This window comes from Chiloscyllium plagiosum, chromosome 4 (assembly GCF_004010195.1).
Source record: "Chiloscyllium plagiosum isolate BGI_BamShark_2017 chromosome 4, ASM401019v2, whole genome shotgun sequence".
NCBI lineage: Eukaryota > Metazoa > Chordata > Chondrichthyes > Orectolobiformes > Hemiscylliidae > Chiloscyllium > Chiloscyllium plagiosum.
In genome coordinates this window covers 100,643,955-100,666,165 of record NC_057713.1, presented here as the reverse complement: position 1 = coordinate 100,666,165, position 22,211 = coordinate 100,643,955, and the positions used below count along the sequence as shown (strand labels likewise).

The 22,211-nt window shown below is 38.6% G+C and overlaps 1 protein-coding gene across 4 annotated transcripts in view; it reads right to left on the bottom strand.

Moving 5' to 3' along the window:
- Positions 1-9,895: 9,895 nt before the first annotated feature.
- The window catches only part of eny2 (ENY2 transcription and export complex 2 subunit), a 13,072-nt gene continuing 756 nt past the window's right edge, over positions 9,896-22,211 (bottom strand). The window contains exons 1-6 of one of the 4 annotated variants that reach the window (XM_043688751.1): positions 22,006-22,029; positions 19,923-20,048; positions 19,503-19,586; positions 19,346-19,416; positions 14,803-14,877; positions 9,896-10,213 (exon numbers count right to left, since the gene is read on the bottom strand). In XM_043688751.1, the coding sequence (XP_043544686.1) occupies positions 10,137-10,213; positions 14,803-14,877; positions 19,346-19,416; positions 19,503-19,570 (291 nt within the window). In that variant the 5' untranslated portion in view covers positions 19,571-19,586; positions 19,923-20,048; positions 22,006-22,029 and the 3' untranslated portion in view covers positions 9,896-10,136. Of the gene's footprint in view, positions 10,214-14,802; positions 14,878-19,345; positions 19,417-19,502; positions 19,587-19,922; positions 20,049-21,441; positions 21,517-22,005; positions 22,030-22,211 lie in introns of those variants that run through there. The other 3 variants (XM_043688750.1, XM_043688749.1, XM_043688752.1) reach the window with 3 other exon arrangements.

Below are 22,211 nucleotides of genomic sequence, written 5' to 3'. Positions count from 1 at the left end.
CCACCCCCCAAAATGATCCCAGTAACGACCCTGCATTTCCCATGGTTAATCCATCCAGCCTGCACATATTTGGACACTATGGGCAATTTGGCACAGACTATGGGCAATTCAGCACAGACAGTGTGAAGGATGAAATCAAATCCAGGTCCTGCACTGCGAGGCAGCAGTGCAAACCACTGAGCTACTGTGCCAGTTAATCTATATCACAAATATAGATTTCAAATTGGTTTTCCTCTAAATCAGTTAATCTCTGCTACCATTCTCACTACTACAAAACAAATGTTCTATCCTTTCTTCAACCAAAGTTCATGGCCTCTACACTTGTTCATAACTTCCACTTGTCTGACATTTTCTTGTTATGACATAAAGTAATTCAACTGAAATGTCTTGTTTCCTTTGCCATTGATGCAGCCTGATGTGCTGAGCATTTCTAACATTTTCTCTTTGTATTATTGCATTAAGTTGTTACATAAGAGGACATCAATTAATTTGGTAACTAGCACAAACATATTGAGAAATAAGGGCAATCAGAAACTTTGGTAACTAGATCAAGGATAATTACCTATTATGGTAATCCTTAATAACATTACATGTGTATACATGATCCTATCCCAGCTTCTGGTAATCAGATACTGACTTAAAAGTGGGAAATTGATGTTTATTTATCATTATGCAAGTATAATAACAATTGATTAAACTAACATATTATTCTGCTTAACATTAAACAATGTAGAGATTTGTAATTTAATACTTGTCAAAGAAACACACCATGGCTTTTCACATAGATACATTGCAAGAAGTTTGAAGCTTCAAGACTGTTTGGGCCCACCTCTTCTTAACTTGTTAAATACTTTGGTGTTAAAATTTCTAGTGATATCAATTAGAGAAGGTTTGATGAGTTTTACTGTAAGAAGAGAGGAAACAAATTTAGCAGCTGTGTACTGCATTAGCTTTATTTTAATTTGTCATGTTTTAATAGAGAATCAATTGCACTTGGTTGAACGTAATAAGCTTTGTGTTGAAGTTAACTTTGTAAAAGTGCATATTTAAATATTTAACTGTCTAATCTTTGAGAATTTTATCAATCAAGACTATGTAACATCAGAATCTCATTATCTGACTCTTTGTACAGTCTAACTTTTGCTATTTTTATACTTTTGTAGCTGTAGTTTGCTTGTTGGCTTCATACAGTTTGAAGTTTATGAATAACCTTCTTCCTGTATCATCTATTTTAAAAGTTAAGAAACTCATTTCACACAACAGCCACCACAGAAAATCACTTGGTAGGTGGGCTTTAACAACAAATAATGATCAGTGCTCCTTTATAGAGGGACTTTCTATCACTTTAGCAAACAAAAATGAGTCAGAGTATCAATCAAGAGAACATAAACTCCAAATTGGCAAGGAAAATATCAGGAAATATCCTGTTATCTTAGTTCAGAGTCATAAAAGTAACAAAATAGATGACAATGAAGCATCTCCAATCAGGAGATAGTGGGAAGTAGTCAGCATCCATCACCCTTAAGGCCAAGCAAAATATAATGATGTAATTGATCATGCTTTGGCCAGAAGGAGTTATAAGTATCAATTTTCAGTGACCAAGGTGTAGCACCAAGCATGAAACTGAAGGTAGTAGTGCTCTGTTCTGTCAGAAGCACAAGATGAGTGTAGGTGCTGGAGAGACCAGAGAGTAAGTGTTGACCACATGTCCCAAGCTGAACCAGGAAGGAAAAACCAAAGTGAGCTTATAAAGTCACTGTCCTACTTTGATATTATTACTTTAAGTATCCTGAGTTGCTCACTAGACTATCTCCTGCTGACTGAATGGTTAAAGCCTCAAATGAACAAATAGGAATTGGGATTGGGGTTTAAATCACAATCTGAAATTTACATTGCTGTTAGTTTCCGTAATGTGAACATCATCAAGGACTGTTCAATGTGTTTGCCATTGCTTAGTATGGAGTCATGAGCGCAGACCACCAGACCATAGTAACAAAAAATGTAAATAATACTGTGGAACAGAGGAAGTTAGGAATCTGAATATCAACCTCAACATCCCACTACTGGATGTGTGTGTAAACATACACTATTCCAGATTTACTGAATCAAACATTATAATACACTATACAGGATTTGGTCAATTTATATGTTAATATGCATCATTCCCAATCTATCCAGTTGATACCTTAATTGCAAATTGGGCTGGATTTGCTCCAACTAGATGTTACTGTATACAATTTTTGATTTGCTTTTTCCTTTGTTGTTGCATGAAATTTCTGGTAAATTAATCTATTAAATAAGACTTGTTCAGTAACAGAGCTGAGGAAACCAGTTGAAATTACTTAAAATAAACTTAACAAACCCAATCATCAACAAACAACGATTACCCTGATTTTTAACCAGTCCCACTTTGAACCCCAGATTCAGGATGTTGCAAATTGCACTTTGGTGCATTCTAACATAGGAAATAATAAAAGTTTAACCAGAGAGTGAGACATTGTTGAGTAGATGTTTGAATCTCTTGGGTCACACAATGTCCCTTACCTTTCCCCAGGCACAAGTTTCAATGAAATGCTCCTTTCCGTTCGCCTGTATTCTCAATGTGAGGTGATTACTGTGAATATTTCACATCACTTATACTATCGTCACTATTAACAACTTGGCTGTAAACATCAGTGTGAGGGGGGTGAAACATAGAAACCTGAGTCTGACTCTTCTGCCCCTTGCTGTATTTACCTAAGCTCAGGAAGAGAATGGACAATGGCTAATTCAACCCCATGGAAACCACGTCAAAATCTGAACTATCCAAATGTTACTACAATACTTTCTGAAATTCTGTCTCTGTTTATTTGTGTTTAATTGCTTTCATGACTCTGAATGCTCAGGTGTTACAATGCCTCATTCTAAATTTCCCTTTATAAAAATTCTCCTGTGAATGTGATACCTCCCAACACTTCCTTTTGCCTCCTGGATGACTTTAAGGTTGATACCAAAGCACAGAGATGTTGCTTAATGAGACTCTCGAAGGAATTGCAGAGTTGACACAGGATCGACTGAAACCCAGAGGCACGAATTGCTAAAGGGATAGCAAGCAGGAGTTACACCACCTCCCCTTACAGAGAAAGCCCACTCACCACCAAGGTCCAACACATGAACAAAGAACAAGAGTGGGCCACTTGGTCCTTCCAGCCTGCTCCACGATTGAATAGGATCTTGGCTGATGTGATTTTAACCTTATTTCTGCATTATGCCTAACCCTGATGATCTTTCCTTTACTTGCTTAAATGACTGCTTTCTTACTTTTAAATTATGACCCCTAATTCTAGAATCTACCACAAAAGAAAACTTCCATTCTACATTCCCCTGGTCAAGTCCCCTCAGAGTCTTGTATGTTTCAATTAAGTCAGCTCTGACTCTTCCAAACTCCAAAGGATGCAGGACTAGCTTATCCTCATCAGACATCCACTCAGTACAAATATTATTCTAGTCAATGTTCTATGAACTGCTTCCAATGCATTAACATCCTTCTGAAAGTACAGGTAATAAGTACTGTACACAATACTCCAGATGTGCTCTCACCAATGTCCTATAAAACTGAAGGATAACCACCTTATTCTTGCATTCAATGCCCATAGCAATAACATAAAACATACTATTAACTTTCCTGATTGTTTCTCGTATCTTCAGATTAACCTTGTGTGATTCATGCACGAGGACAGCAAGATCTCTTTGCATTTCAGAGTTCTGAATCCCTCACCATTTACATAACATAATTCATGTCAGTTAAGGATGGTCAATAAACATTAGTCCAGTCAGTGATTCTATGATACCCACATTGTGTTATTTGCAGCAATGTGGTCCATCCACTCAATGTTGGCTCTTTTTTTCAATTTGCCCACTCCACTTGTGATCCATCTCCACTGTCTAAATCTAAAGACTTCTATATCCTTACATATGTTAAAACAAGGCCAATCTCAGGTGGGCATGAAGCATCTAACTGTGCTATTTAAAAAAAAAACTGGTGAATACTCCCTGGTATGCATTCCTTAATGAAATTCCCTAAAACAGGCTGTGTTCACTATCATAATATGGTTTGAATAAGCATTTTGTACACAAATTGATTGCTGGTTTCCATCTGTATAACAGCGATAGCATTTCAAAAATACTTCTTGACTGTAAAGCATACATTCTAAGATCACTAAGGATAGGAAATGAGCTACATAAATGCAAGTTCATACTGGTTATTGAATTGTTCACTGTATAATTAGAATAGGTTCATAGAATCTCTACAATGTGGAAGCAGGTCATTTGGCCCATCAAGTCCAAACTGACCGTCTGAAGATCATTCCCCCCCCCAATAAACACTATCCCTATAACCCTGCATTTCCATGGCTAATCCACCTAATCTGCACACCTCTGAACACAATGAGCATTTCAGCATGGCCATTCCACCTAACTTTGGACTGTGAGAGGGAACCAGAATACCTGGAGGAAATCCGCACAGACACAGTGAAAATGTGCAAACTACACACAGACTTGTACTTGTCTGAAATTTTCTTGTTATGACACAAAGTAATTCAACTGAAATGTTCTGTTTCCTTTGCCATTGATGCTGCCTGATGTGCTGAGCATTTCTAACATTTTCTCTTTGTATTATTGCATTAAGTTGTTACATAAGAGGATGTCAACTAATTTGGTAACTAGCACAAACATGTTGAGAAATAAGGGCAATCAGAAACTTTGGTAACTAGATCAAGGATAATTACCTATTACGGTAATCCTTAATAATATTGCATGTGTATACATGATCCTAACCCAGTTTCTGGTAATAATGAGGAGATTGGCATTTCATGATTAGCTTATGTAAGTGTATTAATCGATGAATCTAATATATTAAATAACCAAAAGAACTGTGAATGTGTAAATCGGAAAGAAAAACAAAAATTGCTGGAAAATTAGATTACTTAGTGTGGAAACAGGCCCTTCAGCCCAACAAGTCCACACCGCCCCGCCGAAGCGCAACCCACCCATACCCCTACATTTACCCCTTACCTAACACTACGGGCAACTTAGCATGGCCAATTCACCTGACCTGCACATCTTTGGACTGTGGGAGGAAACCGGAGCACCCGGAGGATGTGAGGCAGCAGTGCTAACCACTGTGCCACCCACACGGCAGCATCTGCAGAAGTTGTGAGAAAGGGTCACTTGACCTGAAATGTTCGCTCTGATTTCTCTTCACAGATGCTGCCAGACCAGCTGTGCTTTTCCAGAAATTTGACTTTGAACCAAATTATTATTGTTTACTGCTTTATTGTTTACTGCTTTACTGCTTAACAGTAAACAATAATAATTTAATATCATGCAATTATTTAGCCTCACGTGACAAAATACACCATGGCTTTTCACAGTTCTCTTCACAGATGCTGCCAGACCAGCTGTACTTTTCCAGAAATTTGACTTTGAACCAAATTATTATTGTTTACTGCTTTACTGCTTAACAGTAAACAATAATAATTTAATATCATGCAATTATTTAGCCTCACGTGACAAAATACACCATGGCTTTTCACAGAGCTACATTGCAAGAAGTTTTAAATTCAAGACTGAATGAGCTGACATCTTGTTAGATACTTTGTTAAAAGCTTGTTGAAATTTTTGGTGTTAGCAATAAAAGAAGGCTTGATGCAGTTTTACGGCAGGAAGACCTCAGCTGTTTGTGATTCATATAAGTGACTAGGATGAAAACATGGACAGGTGGTTTCGTAAGTTTGCAAATGACACAGAGATCGGAAAACTTGTGGATAAAAAGGATGCAGTGGAATATAGATCCATTGCAGATATGGGTGGAGAAATGGCAGATGGAGTTTAATGCAGGCAAGTAGGAGATATTGTACTTTGGGAGATAAAATGTTAAAGGAAAGAGTTGATAATAGGACTCTTAACTGCATGGATGTACATAGGAATGTTGGGGTCTTCGTCCATAGCTCCCTGAAAGTGGTCTTACAAGTAGATAGAGTGGTAAAAAAGATGTATGGCATGCTTGTCTTGATTGGTCAAGGCATTAAGTACAAGAGTCAGGAAAGTATATTGGAGCCTTATAAAAGTTTGGTTAGGCTGCACTTAGAGTATTGCATTCAATTCTGGTTGTCAGACCACGGGAAGGATGTGGAGGGTGCAGAAGTGGTTCATCAGGACACTGCCTGGATTAGAGGGTATGAACTATTAGGAGAGGCTGGGCAAACTAGGGTTGTTTTCTCTGGAGCAGCAGAGACAGAGGGGAGACCTGATAGAAGTTTATAAAATTATGAGAGGCATAGGCAAGGTTGACAAAATACTTTTCCCAGAGTTGAAATGTCTAATATTACAGGGTATGCATTTAAAGGTAAGAGGGGGAAAGTTCAAAGGAGATGTGAGGGGCAATTTATTTTTAAACAGAGAGTGATAGGTGCCTGGAACACACTGGCAGGGGTAGTTGTGGAGACCGATAGAATAGGCGCATTGAAGGGGCTTTTAGATCAGCATATGAATAAGCAAGGAATGGAGGGATAAGGACCATGGGCAGACAGCTTTGTATTAGAGTTAACTTTGTAACAGTATGCGTTTAAGTTTGTCTAATCCTTAAGACTTTTGTCAGTCAAGGCTATGTAATTGTCGACTGTCATAATTTCACTACCTCACACTTTATTCATTCTAACGTGTACTATTGTTATAATTTGTAGCTGTACTTTGCAATCTTCTTTGTTGGCTTCATACGGTTTGAAGTTTATGAATAACTTTTTTACTGTATCATCCCTTTTAAAAGTTAAGAAACTCATTCCACACAATAACCACGAGGGAAAAATCACTTGCTGGTCCTTTGGAAACAAATAATGATCAGTGCTCGGTTTAATGAGGGTCTTATTTCAATTGAGCAAAAAAAAGAGAAAATGAGTCAGAGTATCAATTAAGCAAACATTGCAGCATAAACTCCACCTGAACAAATTGGCAAGGAAAATATCATGAAATATCCTGTTATCTTAGTTCAGAGTCATAAAAGTAACAAAAGAAATCAACCAAATGAGGCAATGTATATTTGACTCAAGAAACCAGTCAGGAGATAGCGGGAAGTAATCCATCACTCTTCAGGACCAACCTCAGATTGCTCATACATCCCTTGAGCCAATTAGAGGTAAGCATAGAAATAAACTTAGGTCAACCAAAATTTAGTCATATAATTGATTGGTTGGAAGGTGTTAATAAACACCAGCTTTCAGTGACTGAGGCCATTGATCACAGAGTCTCTACAGTGTGGAAGCAGGCTATTCGGTGTATCAAGTTCACACTAACCATCTGAACAGAATTCCATCCAGGCCCACCCCTCTACTGAACCCCGGTCACTCTGCACCTCCTATGGCCTGCACATCCCTGGTATCTTTGGGAAATTTAATATGGCCAATTAACTAACCTGCACTTCTTTAGACTATGAGAGGAAAACAGAGCACCCCGCACCAAGCTTGAAACTGAAGGTAGTAACACTGTTCCGCCAGAAGCAGACTAGTTCAGATGCTGGAGATTAGAGAGCAAGTGTTGACTACATGTCCCAAGCTGAACCAGGAAGGAAGAACTATTGTAAGTCCTGCTTTGATACTATTACTTCATAACTTAGCTTGATGAAGCAACTCAGGATAGATATCACCTTTGATTGAATGGTTAGTGTCTTAAATGAACAAATAGGGCTTGGGGGTTTAGTTCAGTCTGAAATTTATATTGACGTTAGTTTCTATAGTGCAATACCATCAAGAACTGTTCAAGGTGTTTGACGTTGTTTAGTATGGATATGTACCAAGTTTAATGCTCAAAAATAAAGCTATCCATCAATTCTAAAGAGACTAAATTCTTCAAAACATAAAGTGATCCAATTCCTTATTTTCACAGTATATACTGTGAAGTTTTGATGTCAAATTGATTCAGCAAACCATTGAAGGAAGAATTTGTGGGAATAACATTTAAAACAAATGTGAATGACCGGTACTGCACCAGGTCCATCACTAAGTTTAGATTACAATTGTTAATGCTTTAGCCCTTTTATCAGTATCACAGTTGGAATAGATACTGGCAAATAAATGAACACAAAGCTAAATAAAAATTGTAATGGAAAACACCAGTGTGTATTTTAGTTTTAAGACCGAGACTCTGCTCCCGACCGGTTACCTATTTTGCTGATTGATAGTGACTTTGATTCATTCTGTGTCACAACAATGACTTAAAGATTCTAGCTGTTGATGGCCAAGAATCAGGAGTTTGATTCTCAGGAGTTTTGCATTTTCACTATTCAGATACATCAAATTTAACATCAGTGAAATAATATCGATGCATTGAATCAACATAAATTACACAAGTTTCACACTATTTATTATATGAACCTTTGATAACCAGTATCTCAACATTTCTATCATTGTGTAACTGTGTAATGTAGATTTATCAAGATGATAATCTCCATGTTGTTAAATGTCCTTTGTTCAATGGGATATCCAAAACTTCTCTCAATGCTTCAACTGTAGACTAGCCAATATTTTGCAGATTTATCATTGCTGTTATAATGCAGCCGATTACTGTTTTTCCACCAAACCTCTGCGTTGAAGAAATACATGCATGCACTCTACAGCTCTGGCCAAGTATCAGCATTCCTGGTGTGTGCAGAATCCAAGGCAAATACCTTTGATATATGAGGCTCAGTTTTATGGTTATTGATTATTCATATTTAAAAACATCCACTCATTCAGACAAAGTCCTAGAGAATAAAGGACTAGTTAACTATTTAAATCATGTGGATTTCATTTTTCAAACTAATAAAGATATCCACAGGGCCAACTAGTATTCAAATAAGTCTCTTAACTATAAGTATCAAAAAAAAGTATTGTTACAGAGCAGAAAGGTTGTTCATGCATTTCCAGCGAGAATTGAAATCAGAAATAAATTCTGGAAAAAATACAGGAAGTTGGAAAAGAACCTCTTAATCTAAAATTTCACAATTAAAGAAAATTTACACCAGACTGTAAAGTTTTCCAACTTCCCCAAATTCTCATAACACTGTCAACCAGTCACAATTGGATGCTAATAAGTTCATAATCTCTAGAAACTAGTATCTCCATTATGTATGGCTTCCCAGTTTCCCCGAAAGACCTCAGAATAAATTAAAACCCTTTGAATTGCATTCACCATTGTAATGTATGAACATTGCACACAATTTGCACAGCAAGATAATAAATAATTAGCAAAAGGTCAAATTACAAGTTAGGTTTCAAATACAAAAAATGCTGGATGTAGTTCGGTCACACAGCATCTGTGTAGGAAAAAAAAATAACTTAATTGACAAGAAAGATTTTGCTACTCTGTTTTGATGAAAGGTCATCAATCTAAAATGATGTTTCTCTCTCTACAGACGCTCCTAAATATCTCCAGTATTGTCTATTTTTATTTTAAATTTTCCACTACCTGCAGTACGTACTTTTCTTTTGACAACCTGTTTTATGGTCCAACTTGAGAGATTAATATTAATTAGAATTCCAGAACTTCCTCCTTTTTCTCCAAACATAGCCCTGACAGAATTTATCTTCACTGGAGTCAGATCTCAAAAAAAACACCTCAATATTCATGCTCAAAATTGACAAGTAAGTGGCTGTTTCCAGAATAAGAATGATGAAAACTATTCATGGACACCTGAAGGGAAAAAAGCAAAGTTTCTCTCAGACTCAAAGAAATATTGCACTTTCACATAGTAGCAGCTTGACAACTGTAAAAATTTCCATTTACTAACTGCTCTTGAATACTGATAACTGCATGCACATGTCAATACTTTTTGTTCAAGAAGAGGTTATTGAAAATTACTTCATAAAAACAATTCAAGACAATAATCATTTCAAAATAATTTTATTTAAACACCTTCAACATATCAAGGAAAATACAGAAGTGAGTAGAAAAGCTGCTTGTGAATTACATTCGTGAACTTAAAAATTTAAGACAAATGTGTAAAAAAAGTCACAAAAACTTGACAACAAAAAAAAAGCCATGTCCAGTTTCATCTAGGCATTGGAGCTGATCTGATGATCAATTAAACTGCAAAGAAATGGCATTGTAATTTGCTCATCGCATACTTAAAGACTGGCATGCTGAGAAAGGAAGGTCCTTATCCTCTGCAAAAGTTCCTTTTTTACACTATCTGGCACTAGGGCTGAAAGAAAGAATTAGAACTAAGTTAGCACAATACATGTAAACAGGTTAGAATATTGTGCTAAGAGCATACTAGTCTGCATTATGGATGCACGAAGATTCAATGAACTACATTTATTTAAAATCAGTCACAATATGTATGTTAAAGCAAGATTACACCAAGCCACATTTCTAATGGACTACACTTTTTTTTCATTTGAACCAAGGAACAGAGCAATTGGTCAAAGCATAAAAGTAATAGGCTGCAGGTATGAGGTTGCAGCATGGAGCAGAGTAAGACCGATTTCTTTTTTACCCAGCAGCTGGGAGCACCCAATCTTAGAGCAGAGAACAGCCAGAGCAGAACCTTTCTTTAGAACTTAAAATCAGACTGGACTGTAGGCTTGGCTTTGACTTTGAGATGACAGCTAAGTGAGACAGTGTTACCTCAGCTGTAAATAGGGTGTGCAATATTAACTAAGGGAAAGGAAACCCGATGATAAAAAGACTACCTGCCACTTGGAAGGGTTTTTCAGTTGCTGAGGCAGGCAGAAAAATTGTTGCCAACTAAATGGTAATTTGAATGGACAAAATGAAGTTTTTGTTTCACTCCAAAGTGACACTTAACAGTCCAGCTTCAGTTACATTTGGGGACAAAATAAAGCCAAAGACAGGGTTATACCATATTCTTATACTGTCTCTCTCACACTTTCAGCTTATGCATTACTCTCTGGGAATGGCCAAACTCCCACATTACAGACTAGCATTTAAATTTAAGTGCATGGGATTAGGGATACTGTAATGGCATGGAGTGAAAATTGGTTGGTAAATAGATTAGATTAGATTACTTACAGTGTGGAAACAGACCCTTTGGCCCAACAAGTCCACACCGCCCCGCCGAAGCGCAACCCACCCATACCCCTACATCTACCCCTTACTTAATACTACGGGCAATTTAGCATGGGCAATTCACCTGACCTGCACATCTTTGGACTGTGGGAGGAGACCGGAGCACCCAGAGGAAACCCACGCAGACACGGGGAGAATGTGCAAACTCCACACAGTCAGTCGCCTGAGGCGGGAATTGAACCCGGGTCTCTGGCGCTGTGAGGCAGCAGTGCTAACCACTGTGCCACCGTGCCGCCCACAAATAGGAGACAAGAGTAGGAATAAACAGGTCTTTTTCTGACTGGCAGGCAGTGACTAGTGGGGTACCACAGGGATCAATGTTTGGACCCCAGCTATTCACAAAATATTAATGATTTAGATGAGGGAACTAAATGTAATATCTCCAAGTTTGCAGACGTGACAAAACTAGGTGGGAGGATGAGCTGTGAAGAGATTTCCACTTGTGTGGGAAATTAGAATAGAGGACAGTTTAAAAACAAATGGCCTCTGATTTAATATGGCGAGAAGAATACCTCTCTCGGAAAGGCATTATTCTGTGGAATTTTCCTCTCTCGATAGCAGTGGAGGCAGGGTCATTGAATACTTTTAAGACAGAGATAGATTCTTCACTGACAAGAGTTGAAGACATCGATCCATAGAATCCCTAACAAGTCCACACTGATCCTCTGAAGAGTAACCCACCCAGACCCATTCTCCTACCCTATTAGTCTACATTTATTCCTGACTCATGCACCTCACCTACACATCCCTGAACACTATGGGCAATTTACTTTGGCAATTCACCTAACCTGCACATCTTTGGACTGTGGGAGGAAACAGGAGCACCCAGAGGAAACCCACCAGGCACGGGGAAAATATGCAAACTCCACACAGTCGTCTGAGACTGGAATTGAACTCAGGTACTGGTGCTGAGGAGCAGCAGTGCTAATCACTGAGCCACTGTACCATCTGAGGGAGACAGCAAAATGGAGTTGAGTCCACTGCTTTAATATGATTTAGATATAAATATGTCATTTATTTTAAAGTTTGGATTTGGAACTAGTGGCATGGGGGCTTTGGTTTGTGTGTATGAAGTAGTTGAATAATTAACTTGTCAGTCTTTCTGGAGCCATGGACATTAAACCAGCATGTCAGAAGTCACAGGGTATCATGCAACAGGTTTATTTGAAATCACAAGCTTTTGGAGTGCTGTCCCTCCTGGTGTGATATTAGAAATGTTTGTATTGATATCTGGTCAGCATGGACGATTGGACCGAAGGGTCTGTTTCCATGCTGTACATACCTATGACTCTATGAAAGAGTTTTATGAATACAGAAAGCACATATTAAAAGGCAATAGCTTGTTTTTGGTTTAGAGTAATTAAGGATTGATTTTAATTTTAGAAAAAGCAAGAGACTAGAAAAGCTTTGGGTCAGTTCACAGAAGGACCTCGCTAGGGTTGGATGTAAGTATAGTTTCTCCTGGATAAAGAAGCTTGTTCAGAACATTTATGAAATATGTTAACTCAGTGTAAGGGTTTTTGTTTGAAATTTCCAGATGAGAAGTTTTTGGTTATAGCCCTGAATATTTGAAACCAAGAACGTTTAAGCTCAATTGTGTGAATCATCATAGAAAAGGCCAACAAATTCTCAATACAGTGATTTGAAAATAATGGATAAAACCTGCTGATGTGATAAAGAATGGGATTCTCTCTGGTATTTGAGTATTGCAAATGATGGCACTGGGGTAAATGGAAATTTTGTTTTGCCCTTGAATGTTTCAAAATCATTCAAGTTGTGTTTTATGTAAGTAGCTTGGTTTGTTCTATTTGATCTTCAGTTCTATTGCGTATTATAAACAAACATTGTTAAAACCAAATGTGCAGCATAGCGTGCTTGTGTTTCACTGAAAAAACACCTTGTTCAATAAAAAAATTACAAAATTTAATTGATCAAGCTAGATTTCAGTCTGGGATCTGACTTGCCCTATTGTAACATCAACTGAATTTGAATTTATCAAATGGTGGAGCAGATTTGAGGGACCAAATGGTATATTCCTACTCCTCACTTGTTTCAATGAATTTATGTAGGGAGTTACAGGCAGGCTAGGTGATGGATGCAATTGGATATTGGGTTAAAAGTATTGAAAAGGAAAACTGGAATAAATCATGTGCTTAGTAACAGATTTTGAGCATCAGATCACAGTCAGAAGTACAAAAGCTCCTGAATAGACAGGTTTGGAACATGCAACTTACATACAATATTGAACGGTTCAGCACAGTACAGGCCCTTCGGCCCTCGATGTTATGCCAGCCTTTTTTCCTACTCTAAGATCAGACTATCCTACGTACCCTTCATTGTACTCAATTCCAAGAGTTGCTTAGAAGTCCCTAATGTATCTGACTCTACTACCACTGCTCAAAGTGCATTCCATGCACCCACCATTCTCTGACATCTCCCCTAAACCTTCCTCCAATTATCTTAAATTTATGTGCCTTCGTGATAGATATTTCTGCCATGGGAAAAAGTCTCTGGCTATCCACTCTACCTAGGCCTCTCAACATCCTGTACACCTCTATCAAGTCACCTCTCACCCTTCTTTGCTCCAATGAGAAAAGCCCTAGCTCCCTCAACCTTTCTTCATAAATCATGCCCTCTAATCCAAGTAGCATCCTGGTAAGTCTCCTCTGCACCCTCTCTAAAGCTTCCACATCTTTCCTATAAAGATGAACACAATATTCCAAGTGTGATCTAACCAGGACTCTATAAAGCCTGCAGCATAACCTTCTGGCTCTTAAACTCAAATCCCCTAATGAAAGCCAACACACCATGCACCTCCTTAACAAACCTATCAACCTGGGTGGCAACTTTGAGATATCTATAGATCCCTCTGTTCCTCCACATTGCCAAGAATCCTGCTTTTAATCCTGTATTCTGCATTCAAATTCAACTTTCCAAAGTGAATGACCTTCACACTTTTCCAGGTTGAACTCCATCTGCCGCTTATCAGTCCAGTTCTGCATCCTGTTAATGTCTCATTGCAATCTACATCAGCTCTCCACACTTTCCACAACTCCACCAACCCTCATGTCATCAGCAAACTTACTAGCCCACCCTTTCACTTTCTTATTTATAAAAAAATCCACAAAACAGGTCTCAGAACCGATCCTTACGGACTTGGAGTTGGAACTGTGACATTGGAGCTAAGTGCAGTAATATCAGTTATTCTTAAGACGGCAACTGTCAATTGATTTACAGTTTTTAAAAAAAAGTAATTTCATGAGATGGTGACGTTGTCACTGGTAAGGCCAGCCCTTGTTGCCCACCCCTAATTTGCCCTGGAGAGGTAAAGGATCAACCACATTGCTGTAGGTCTGGGGTGACGTGTCAGGTAGATCAGGTAAGGATAGCCAGATTTTTTTCCCTAAAGGACATTAGTGAACCAGAACTGTTTTCACAACCACAATATCCACAGATACTGCCAGGCCTGCTAAGTATTTTCTGCTTTTAATGTCAGAAACAGAATTGTCGGTTGGCATTGGCGGGGTGGGGTCTTCATTTATGCCACTTTAATTCTTTCATATAGGAATGGTTCTAAAGAACTGATGAAGTATGAGGCAGATCCATAGGCTACACCAAAAACTGGTACTGTAGTTATCCTCACATTCGAAGCTTATAGAATCACCATCCTGTACATTCCATATAAGTTAACAACACACATACCTCTTCCTTTTGGAGTAATTTCTGCCACCAAATCATCAACTGTAACATGTTCCAAGCCTTTTTCCCTGATCACATCTGGAGGAGAAAAAAAAATTCAAAAGAAAGGAAGCTTGAAAGCATTTGTATCAAAACAAATGACTAAATACTTAGCACAAATCTTCATCACTTGAGATATATTGAGGAATTGACAATTGCATGACATTCAATTTTTCTTAGTTTTTAAAGTCATCTGAGGTTATCACCTTTCATGCTTTTTCCTTAAACCTTTTTACTATAATAGTATTCAGATATGTGTGTAAGTTAGCTCACTGAGCTGGAGGATTTATTATGCACACCGAATGGATACAAAATATCAGAACTTAATAGCACATGCAAATGTCAGTGCTGTCTCGAAGGGCTGAAGGGCATTTTTACTGTATGATGGTACGATTCTACGTAATTATAAGCACATGCTTCAATGAATTAGTGCAACAAACTTGTGTCCAGAAGTCCACCCACCAAAGCAGCACTCAAATGCATTGGAGGACAGTGAGCTGAATTGATACTCAAAGTCAATGAACTAGAGCTGGAGCACTGTACTTCCATATATGTGGACTTCCCACTGTTCTTGAATAACCTACTTTTAATCTGGCTGCTCCTAAATGAATAACTTTTCAAAAGAATGAGCTTTTCTGGATGATATTATTCTATGATTTGAGTATCCCCCAATTCAGTTTACCCTTATTGACCTCCATTTCACAGTGAATGTTGAGAACACAAAGATGGGTATTTATGTAACTAGTTGAGAGATATAGCTCCATTTGCTTTGGAGTTGTCTTTAATTATGCTAGTTAAAAGACACTGCAACAAATATTTCTTATTGCTCCTCCTGAAGGAAAAGTAATGCAGTCAGGTAAAACTGCATTAACATTTTATAGTAATTCTATCCAAAATTCAAAGTGCTGCAATGTTCACTAGTTGAGGGAGTCTTCAAATCAACTGACATATATTGCACAAGCCCTCTCCAAGACCATCTGTGCATTTAATGGAACTCAAACTTTTGGGCAAGGAGTAAGGAATCAAAGCGTATTGTCTTGGTGGTTCTAGGTTCCACATTTAATTCCTTTGCCAAAGGTATTTAAAACACCAGAGTGTGACGATGCTGCCCCTTTAACATTATATTGTCTTTGGTTTTGTTCAAGAAGTGTTGTAAAGGCAGAGGTTCGGATTGTGTCTGGAAGTATCTACTTCCAAACGCTTTCAAGTATTTTGTTTTAAGAACACTTGGACAATAAAAAGGGAGTGGTCAGTTCTCCCAGTTCAGGATTTTGTTTTGGGTTTAGCAAGCAGTCTGTTTGAAACTGCTGGTCAAGTCTTTAAGCTGGGGATCCAAAGAAGCAGTTCCATGCTGATCCTCTCTCTCTCTCTGTGACATCTCTCCTGTAAGAACCTGTGTTTGATTTTACCTTTTTGCCAAGGGGATGTTTATGGGGGTGTTGCAAGTTTAGATTAGATTCCCTATAGTATGGAAACAGGCCATTTGGCCCAACAAGTCCACACCAACCCTCCGAAGAGTAACCCACGCAGACCCGTTCTCCTACCCGTTACCCTTGACTAATGCAGCTAACACTATGGGCAATTTAGCATGGCCAATACACCTGACTTGTACATCTTTGGATTATGGGAGGAAGTGGGAGCACCCAGAGGAAACTCATGCATACACAGGGAGAACGTGCAAACTCCACACAGACAGTCACCCGAGGCTGGAATCGAACCCGGGTCCCTGGCATTGTATGGCAACAGTGCTAACCACTGAGCCACTGTGCTGCCCACGCAAGTATTTGGAACAGCATCATTAAGTTGCAATAGAGGTGATTGGGTTTTCAGATAGGTTAAGTTACTCCAAGTTTGGTTCTCTTTTGTTCGTGTCTCATTCAGTTTTCTGTAAGTAAATACTGTTTTGTTAAGATTGAGTGGTTGGGCCAGCTGCATCACCCCTGGAATATTAACGTTTCACCAACTAGAAAAGTTAAGGTCTGGGCTACCTTCTTGTAATGTTTTGAGGAGGTCTGGCCTGGTCCATAACAGATTGGGGGTTCTTTGCAGGATTTGTTCTATAGTTCCAAATTGAGATTAGGGTTGCTGGACTCAAGGCAGCGAATGATAGATGTTAATGTCTTTTTTCCCAGAAGTTGGTTTAAACAGTGCTTGGTGTGGTAAATGGATCTTTAAGTAACTAAGAGTTTTCCGGGGGTGGAAGTAGTAATTTTGGGGGCTTCACAAAAGGTGAACAAGGCAAAGCTGCTGGAATTGGCAGTCAAGCTGGAGTTGGAGTTACCTTCGTCCAAAAGAAAAGGAGAGACAATTACAGCAATAGCTCAGCATTTAAATATGCTGTAAAAGCCATCGGAATCTTTGGAGATGGCTAAAATTCAATTGAGAATGAAGCAGCTTGAATTAGAGGCAAAAGATAAGGGAAGAGAAAAAGAAAGGAAGGGAGGGAGGGAGGGAAACAGGGTTCGAACTTCATAAATTGACACTTAGACAGGAACATCAGCTTAAAAGGATGAAGATGAAGGCAGTTTAGTGAGGAAGACAGTAATGACGAGTAAACCCAGAGCAGCCAAAGGCCTGGTGAGAATTTGTTGAAATACATTCAAGCATTGCCTAAATTTGACGAGAAGGATTTGAAAAGGTGGCTAAACAAATGAAGAGGCCAATGGCCATGTGGGTTTTGTTGATCCAAACAAAACTTGTAGGTTGAGCTTGTGAGGTATTTGCATCAATATCAGAGGAAGTATTTGGGGCATAAGAAGAGGTGAAGAAAGCTATTTTAAGTGCATATGAGCTTATGCCAGAAGCCTACAGACAATGTTTCAGGAATCTAAGGAAGGACCCTGGTCAAAATGGAGTTTGAAAGGATCAAACAAAGTAATTTTGGGAGGTGAATAAGGCATTAAATATAGAGCAAATCTATGACTCTGTTAGAGAGATAATTATTTTGGAGGAGTTCAAAAATTCACTTCCTGAGGTAGTGAGAACTCATGTGGAAGAGCAGAGAGTTAAAAAGGCAGGATTAGCAGCTGAAATGACTGATGATTGAGTTGGTTCCTGAATCAAAGTTTGGCTTCCAACATCAATTTCAATCCAGGAGGGATAGAAATTGGGGAAAAGAGAAATCCTCACACAATAAGGGAAAGGTAGATCTTGGTGAAGATCATAAGGATAACTTACCACAGGGTAAAAAGGCAACCCATGAAGGGGAAAGAAAAGTTAAAATGCTCTGATGTTTTCACTGCAGTAAAGTAGGCCACAAGGAATCAGTGTTGGTGGGTTAGAAAACATTGGAAAGTCAGGTGAAGGAAAACAGGAAAAGCCAGTGCATTTTGTTGGGAGTGGTGAAGGAACGCACAGTGGAGGCACCACTACCAAATCTACAGCAGAATGTACAACCTGGTCACAGTTTGCTTAAGGAGGAAGTGCCTGATTTTCTTTAACCATAAAGTTGCGAAGGTAAAGTTTACTTGCATTGACCAGGAGCAGCAGGTAAAGAGGTTACAATATTAAGAGATAAAGAATCCTCTCAATCTTTGATGTTGAAAGACGGGAAGATATGTACTTCTGAAGGACTACTGCCAAAAGAAGTGCTAATAATGGGAGTTCACAGTGAGACAAGAAGCACTCAATTATGTAAAGTGAGGTGAGAGTGTCCAGTGAAGAATGAAGAAGTTGTGGTGGGACTAATGGACAGAGTCTCAGTTCCATGAATGCAATTTGTCCTTGCTAATGATATAAGTGGCTCACAGTAGGAGTATGGTTGAAAAGCCACATTCTGGCAACTGTGGTATTGCAGGAAACATATCCTGGATCTTAAGAGCAAGTATATAAATCCAAATGATTGGGGATAAAGGTGAAGCAACCCAACAAACAGAATAGATGGCATTTATCACAGTGGTGAATTTGAAATTCATGACACTGACAAAATTACCAATATATTGGTTCAGTCCCTTCTTCTTCATTCCCATTTCCCCATTTGATGGGATAAGAGATAGTGTGGACTCAATGGGTTAAATGCTTCCCATTCTGTACCATTTCATGAACCTCTAATAATTGTTTTGCATTCTTCACTGGCCAATTAAAGTTTCTGTTTTTCCTATTTGAATTATTTTATTTAAAAGATCTGGTTAGATTTAAGAGCTGAACTGAAAGTTCCACTGATGTTAAGCTAGACATGATTTTATGTAAACCATAATGAACGTTTCACCCTAAAAATTATTAAACTAGTGTCACTTCACCTGACGAAGGAACAACGCTCTGAAACCTTTCAATTTCAAAAAAACCTTGTTAACTATAACCTGGTGTTGAGTGATTTCTGACTTTGTCCACCCTAGTCCAAGACTGGCAACTCGAAATCATAAACTTGCGAATGACCAAGAATGAGCATTGGGATTGTTTGGCCTGTAGTCACTTTTGATCATTGTAAAATAGAGCATTTTTCAATAGCTCACAAGTTGCAAACTGGACCTGAAGGGCTTGCAAGCGATGTCATCCCATGAAAGTTTACCTTTACAGTGTGCTTTCAACTGATCTTTCCATCCACATTCAGTCAGCTTAGCTCGAAGCAATTCCTTCAGACTGTAGGGAAAAAGAGAGACTAGGAAGAATTGACATTCCAATTGTTTAGAACTTGGAAAATATATTTAAAGTGGACACTGTCTCACCGTTCTCGCTCTCCTGTTTCTATCAGCTTCTGGTTTATGGTTGCTCTGAGTTGTGCGTCTTTATTCATTTCAGAAAGTGAGCAACTGCAACAGGATGAAAACAGCAGCATTTATCAATGTGAAAGGAACAGTAACGCTTTGTTTTGACAGTCAGTATTTCTCCAAATGCTTGTAAAGCAAAATTATTAGCTGACTGCTTTGTGCATTTGAACTTTTCACAACTGACTATGTTCATGTGATGGCACACAAGAATGTAACAGGCAAATGTGAGAAGCGCTAAGTGCATATAATAAAGTATATCTTGATATTAACAAAACAGTTTTTTAAAAAATTAGAAGTTACCAAAACACTGATAGCTACACAAACTTTCTCATTCTTTAATGAACAGGGGGTGGTACAATATCTCAGTGGCATTATTACCTTACAATGCCTAGGATCCAGGTTCGTTTTCAGTCTTGGATAACTTCTGTGTGGAGTTTGATTAGACCTTACTCTCCAGATTACTTATAACCAAAAGTCACTGCACTATTGTGCTCATAATCAAATCTAGAGAGATAAAGAAAACATCAGCTCCAACAGCTCAAATACACAGTTGGTAAATTCTGCACAGAGAAGAGCAAGACAGCACGCCTCTCACTCTCCCCCCAAACAAAAAAGGGGGCCTACAGTGGTTTGTACTGCTGCCTCCTAGTGTCAGGGACCCAGGTTCAATTCCACGGGTGGCTATCAGTGCAGAGTTTGCATGTTCTCCCCATGTCTGTGTCAGTTTCTTCTGGATGCACCTGTTTCCTCCCACAGTTTAAAGCTGCGTAGGTTAAGTGGAGTGACCATGCTAAATTGCCCTCTATGAAGGTTAGGTGGATTTACCTTGGTAAGTGAGGGGTTGGGGCTGGGTGGAATGCTCCTTGGAGGATAGGTACAGGGCTCAATGGGCTGAATTACCTCTTTCCACACTGTTGGGATTCTATGAGTTTAGATGGGTACATAAGATAGAAAATAAACAAGCTGTGTTACTTGCAGAAGATTCCCTTAATTTGGACAAAATACCCATTTCCAAACTATTACTCAGTTTTGAAGCTAATTGTTGGCTTCTTGCTTGCCTTTAGTCTTTTTCCATTTCTACTTCATGCTAAGCCTGTTACATCACGTAGTATTTGGGTTACAGTAACAAGCAGAAGGAAAATCAAAATCAGAAAACAAGGTGATAATTGTTCATTATTGAAACATGTTGATATAAAACAAAGAAAAGTACAAGAGCTTTTATCACAACTGTTCCCGGACACCAGTCCCCTTCACGGCTGCTTGCTGGATACGATGCTGTACAATCCTTATGTCCAGTCCCACACTAAACTAAGTTTCAGACACCATTTCACACCAATTATGAATGTCCGTTCCTATCACACCCTGAATGCCACTGAAAGTCTAATTCATATTATTATCCTCAGAATGGACATCCCTCAATAGGCCTCACCATGTTCAATTTCATGCAAATTACCCACACATCTCAACTAAAAATGTAAACAAACCAAGGGAAATGCTGGAGAAACTCAGCAGGTTTGGCTCTTGTGGAAACTCATATTGGATTTAAAATGTCAATTCTATTTTCTCTCCTCAGACACTGACAGTCCTGCTGGGTTTGTCCAACATTTTGTATCTTTGTTTTAGGTTTCCATCAACTGCAGCATTTTGCTTTTACATAATAAAAGTGACACTGATAATAATTGTGTACGTGCCATGGTTACCTGTCTCTAATCTTCCCTTTGTATACCTAGCACATTAGATAAGCACATCACAAAAAGGAGCTACATTCACACCAATAAATATTGCAGCTCCAAGGTTTTGAAATCTGGCATTTTCTATTTGCTAAATACTGTCATAATAGATGACTACCCTCTAGTGGCTGCAAACAAAAGCACACAGTAAATTATATTTAACTTACACTTGAGATGCAAAATTCAAACATCCTCATTTGTAAGATATACCTGACTGAAAATAGCTTCATATTTATCAAAAGCCTGAAATAGACCATCTTTTCAGTAGAAATACTCATCAAATCATCTAAGAAACAACTCAGTAATCATCATTGGTATTGCATTATGACCAATACCAAAATCACATTTGTCTATTCAATCATTCTGAAAATTGAACTGCAACGATTTCCTAGTGGTAACCAATTTAACTATAAGGCTCTTCAATGTGCAGCCCATGTTGATGCCTTGCATCCTGATACTATTAAAGTATTGCTGGTTAAAGTGCATTACTGGTTAATTATGACCAGCTAAGACAGCTTTCACCTGTTCTGATCTCTGAAAAAAAGTATTTGTTAGCAGATCAAGGACCAGAAAAGCAAAATCTATGTGATGGCTGCTTTTGAGTAACACCAAGACCTGTACTAATGCTGAGAGACACAAAAAGACAGAAATAACAAGTGCCATACAGTGAGAATTTGGATGGAAAGAAGTTGCAGCACAATTAAAAATGAAGCAAAATGAAGCAAAGTTACCCATAGACCCCCATGCTGTGCCTTCTCTTCCTTTCAGAACTTTCTCACCTCCCTATCACCATCCTACACTCCACCTTCATCCTCTCTCTCTCTACTCCTCTCTTCTATCTTACCCAACCACATCTCTCCTGATCCCATCCTCCTGTGTACTCCATCCTCATTTCTCATCCTTCTTCATAGAAACCCTCCCATACCCCTTTGTCCCT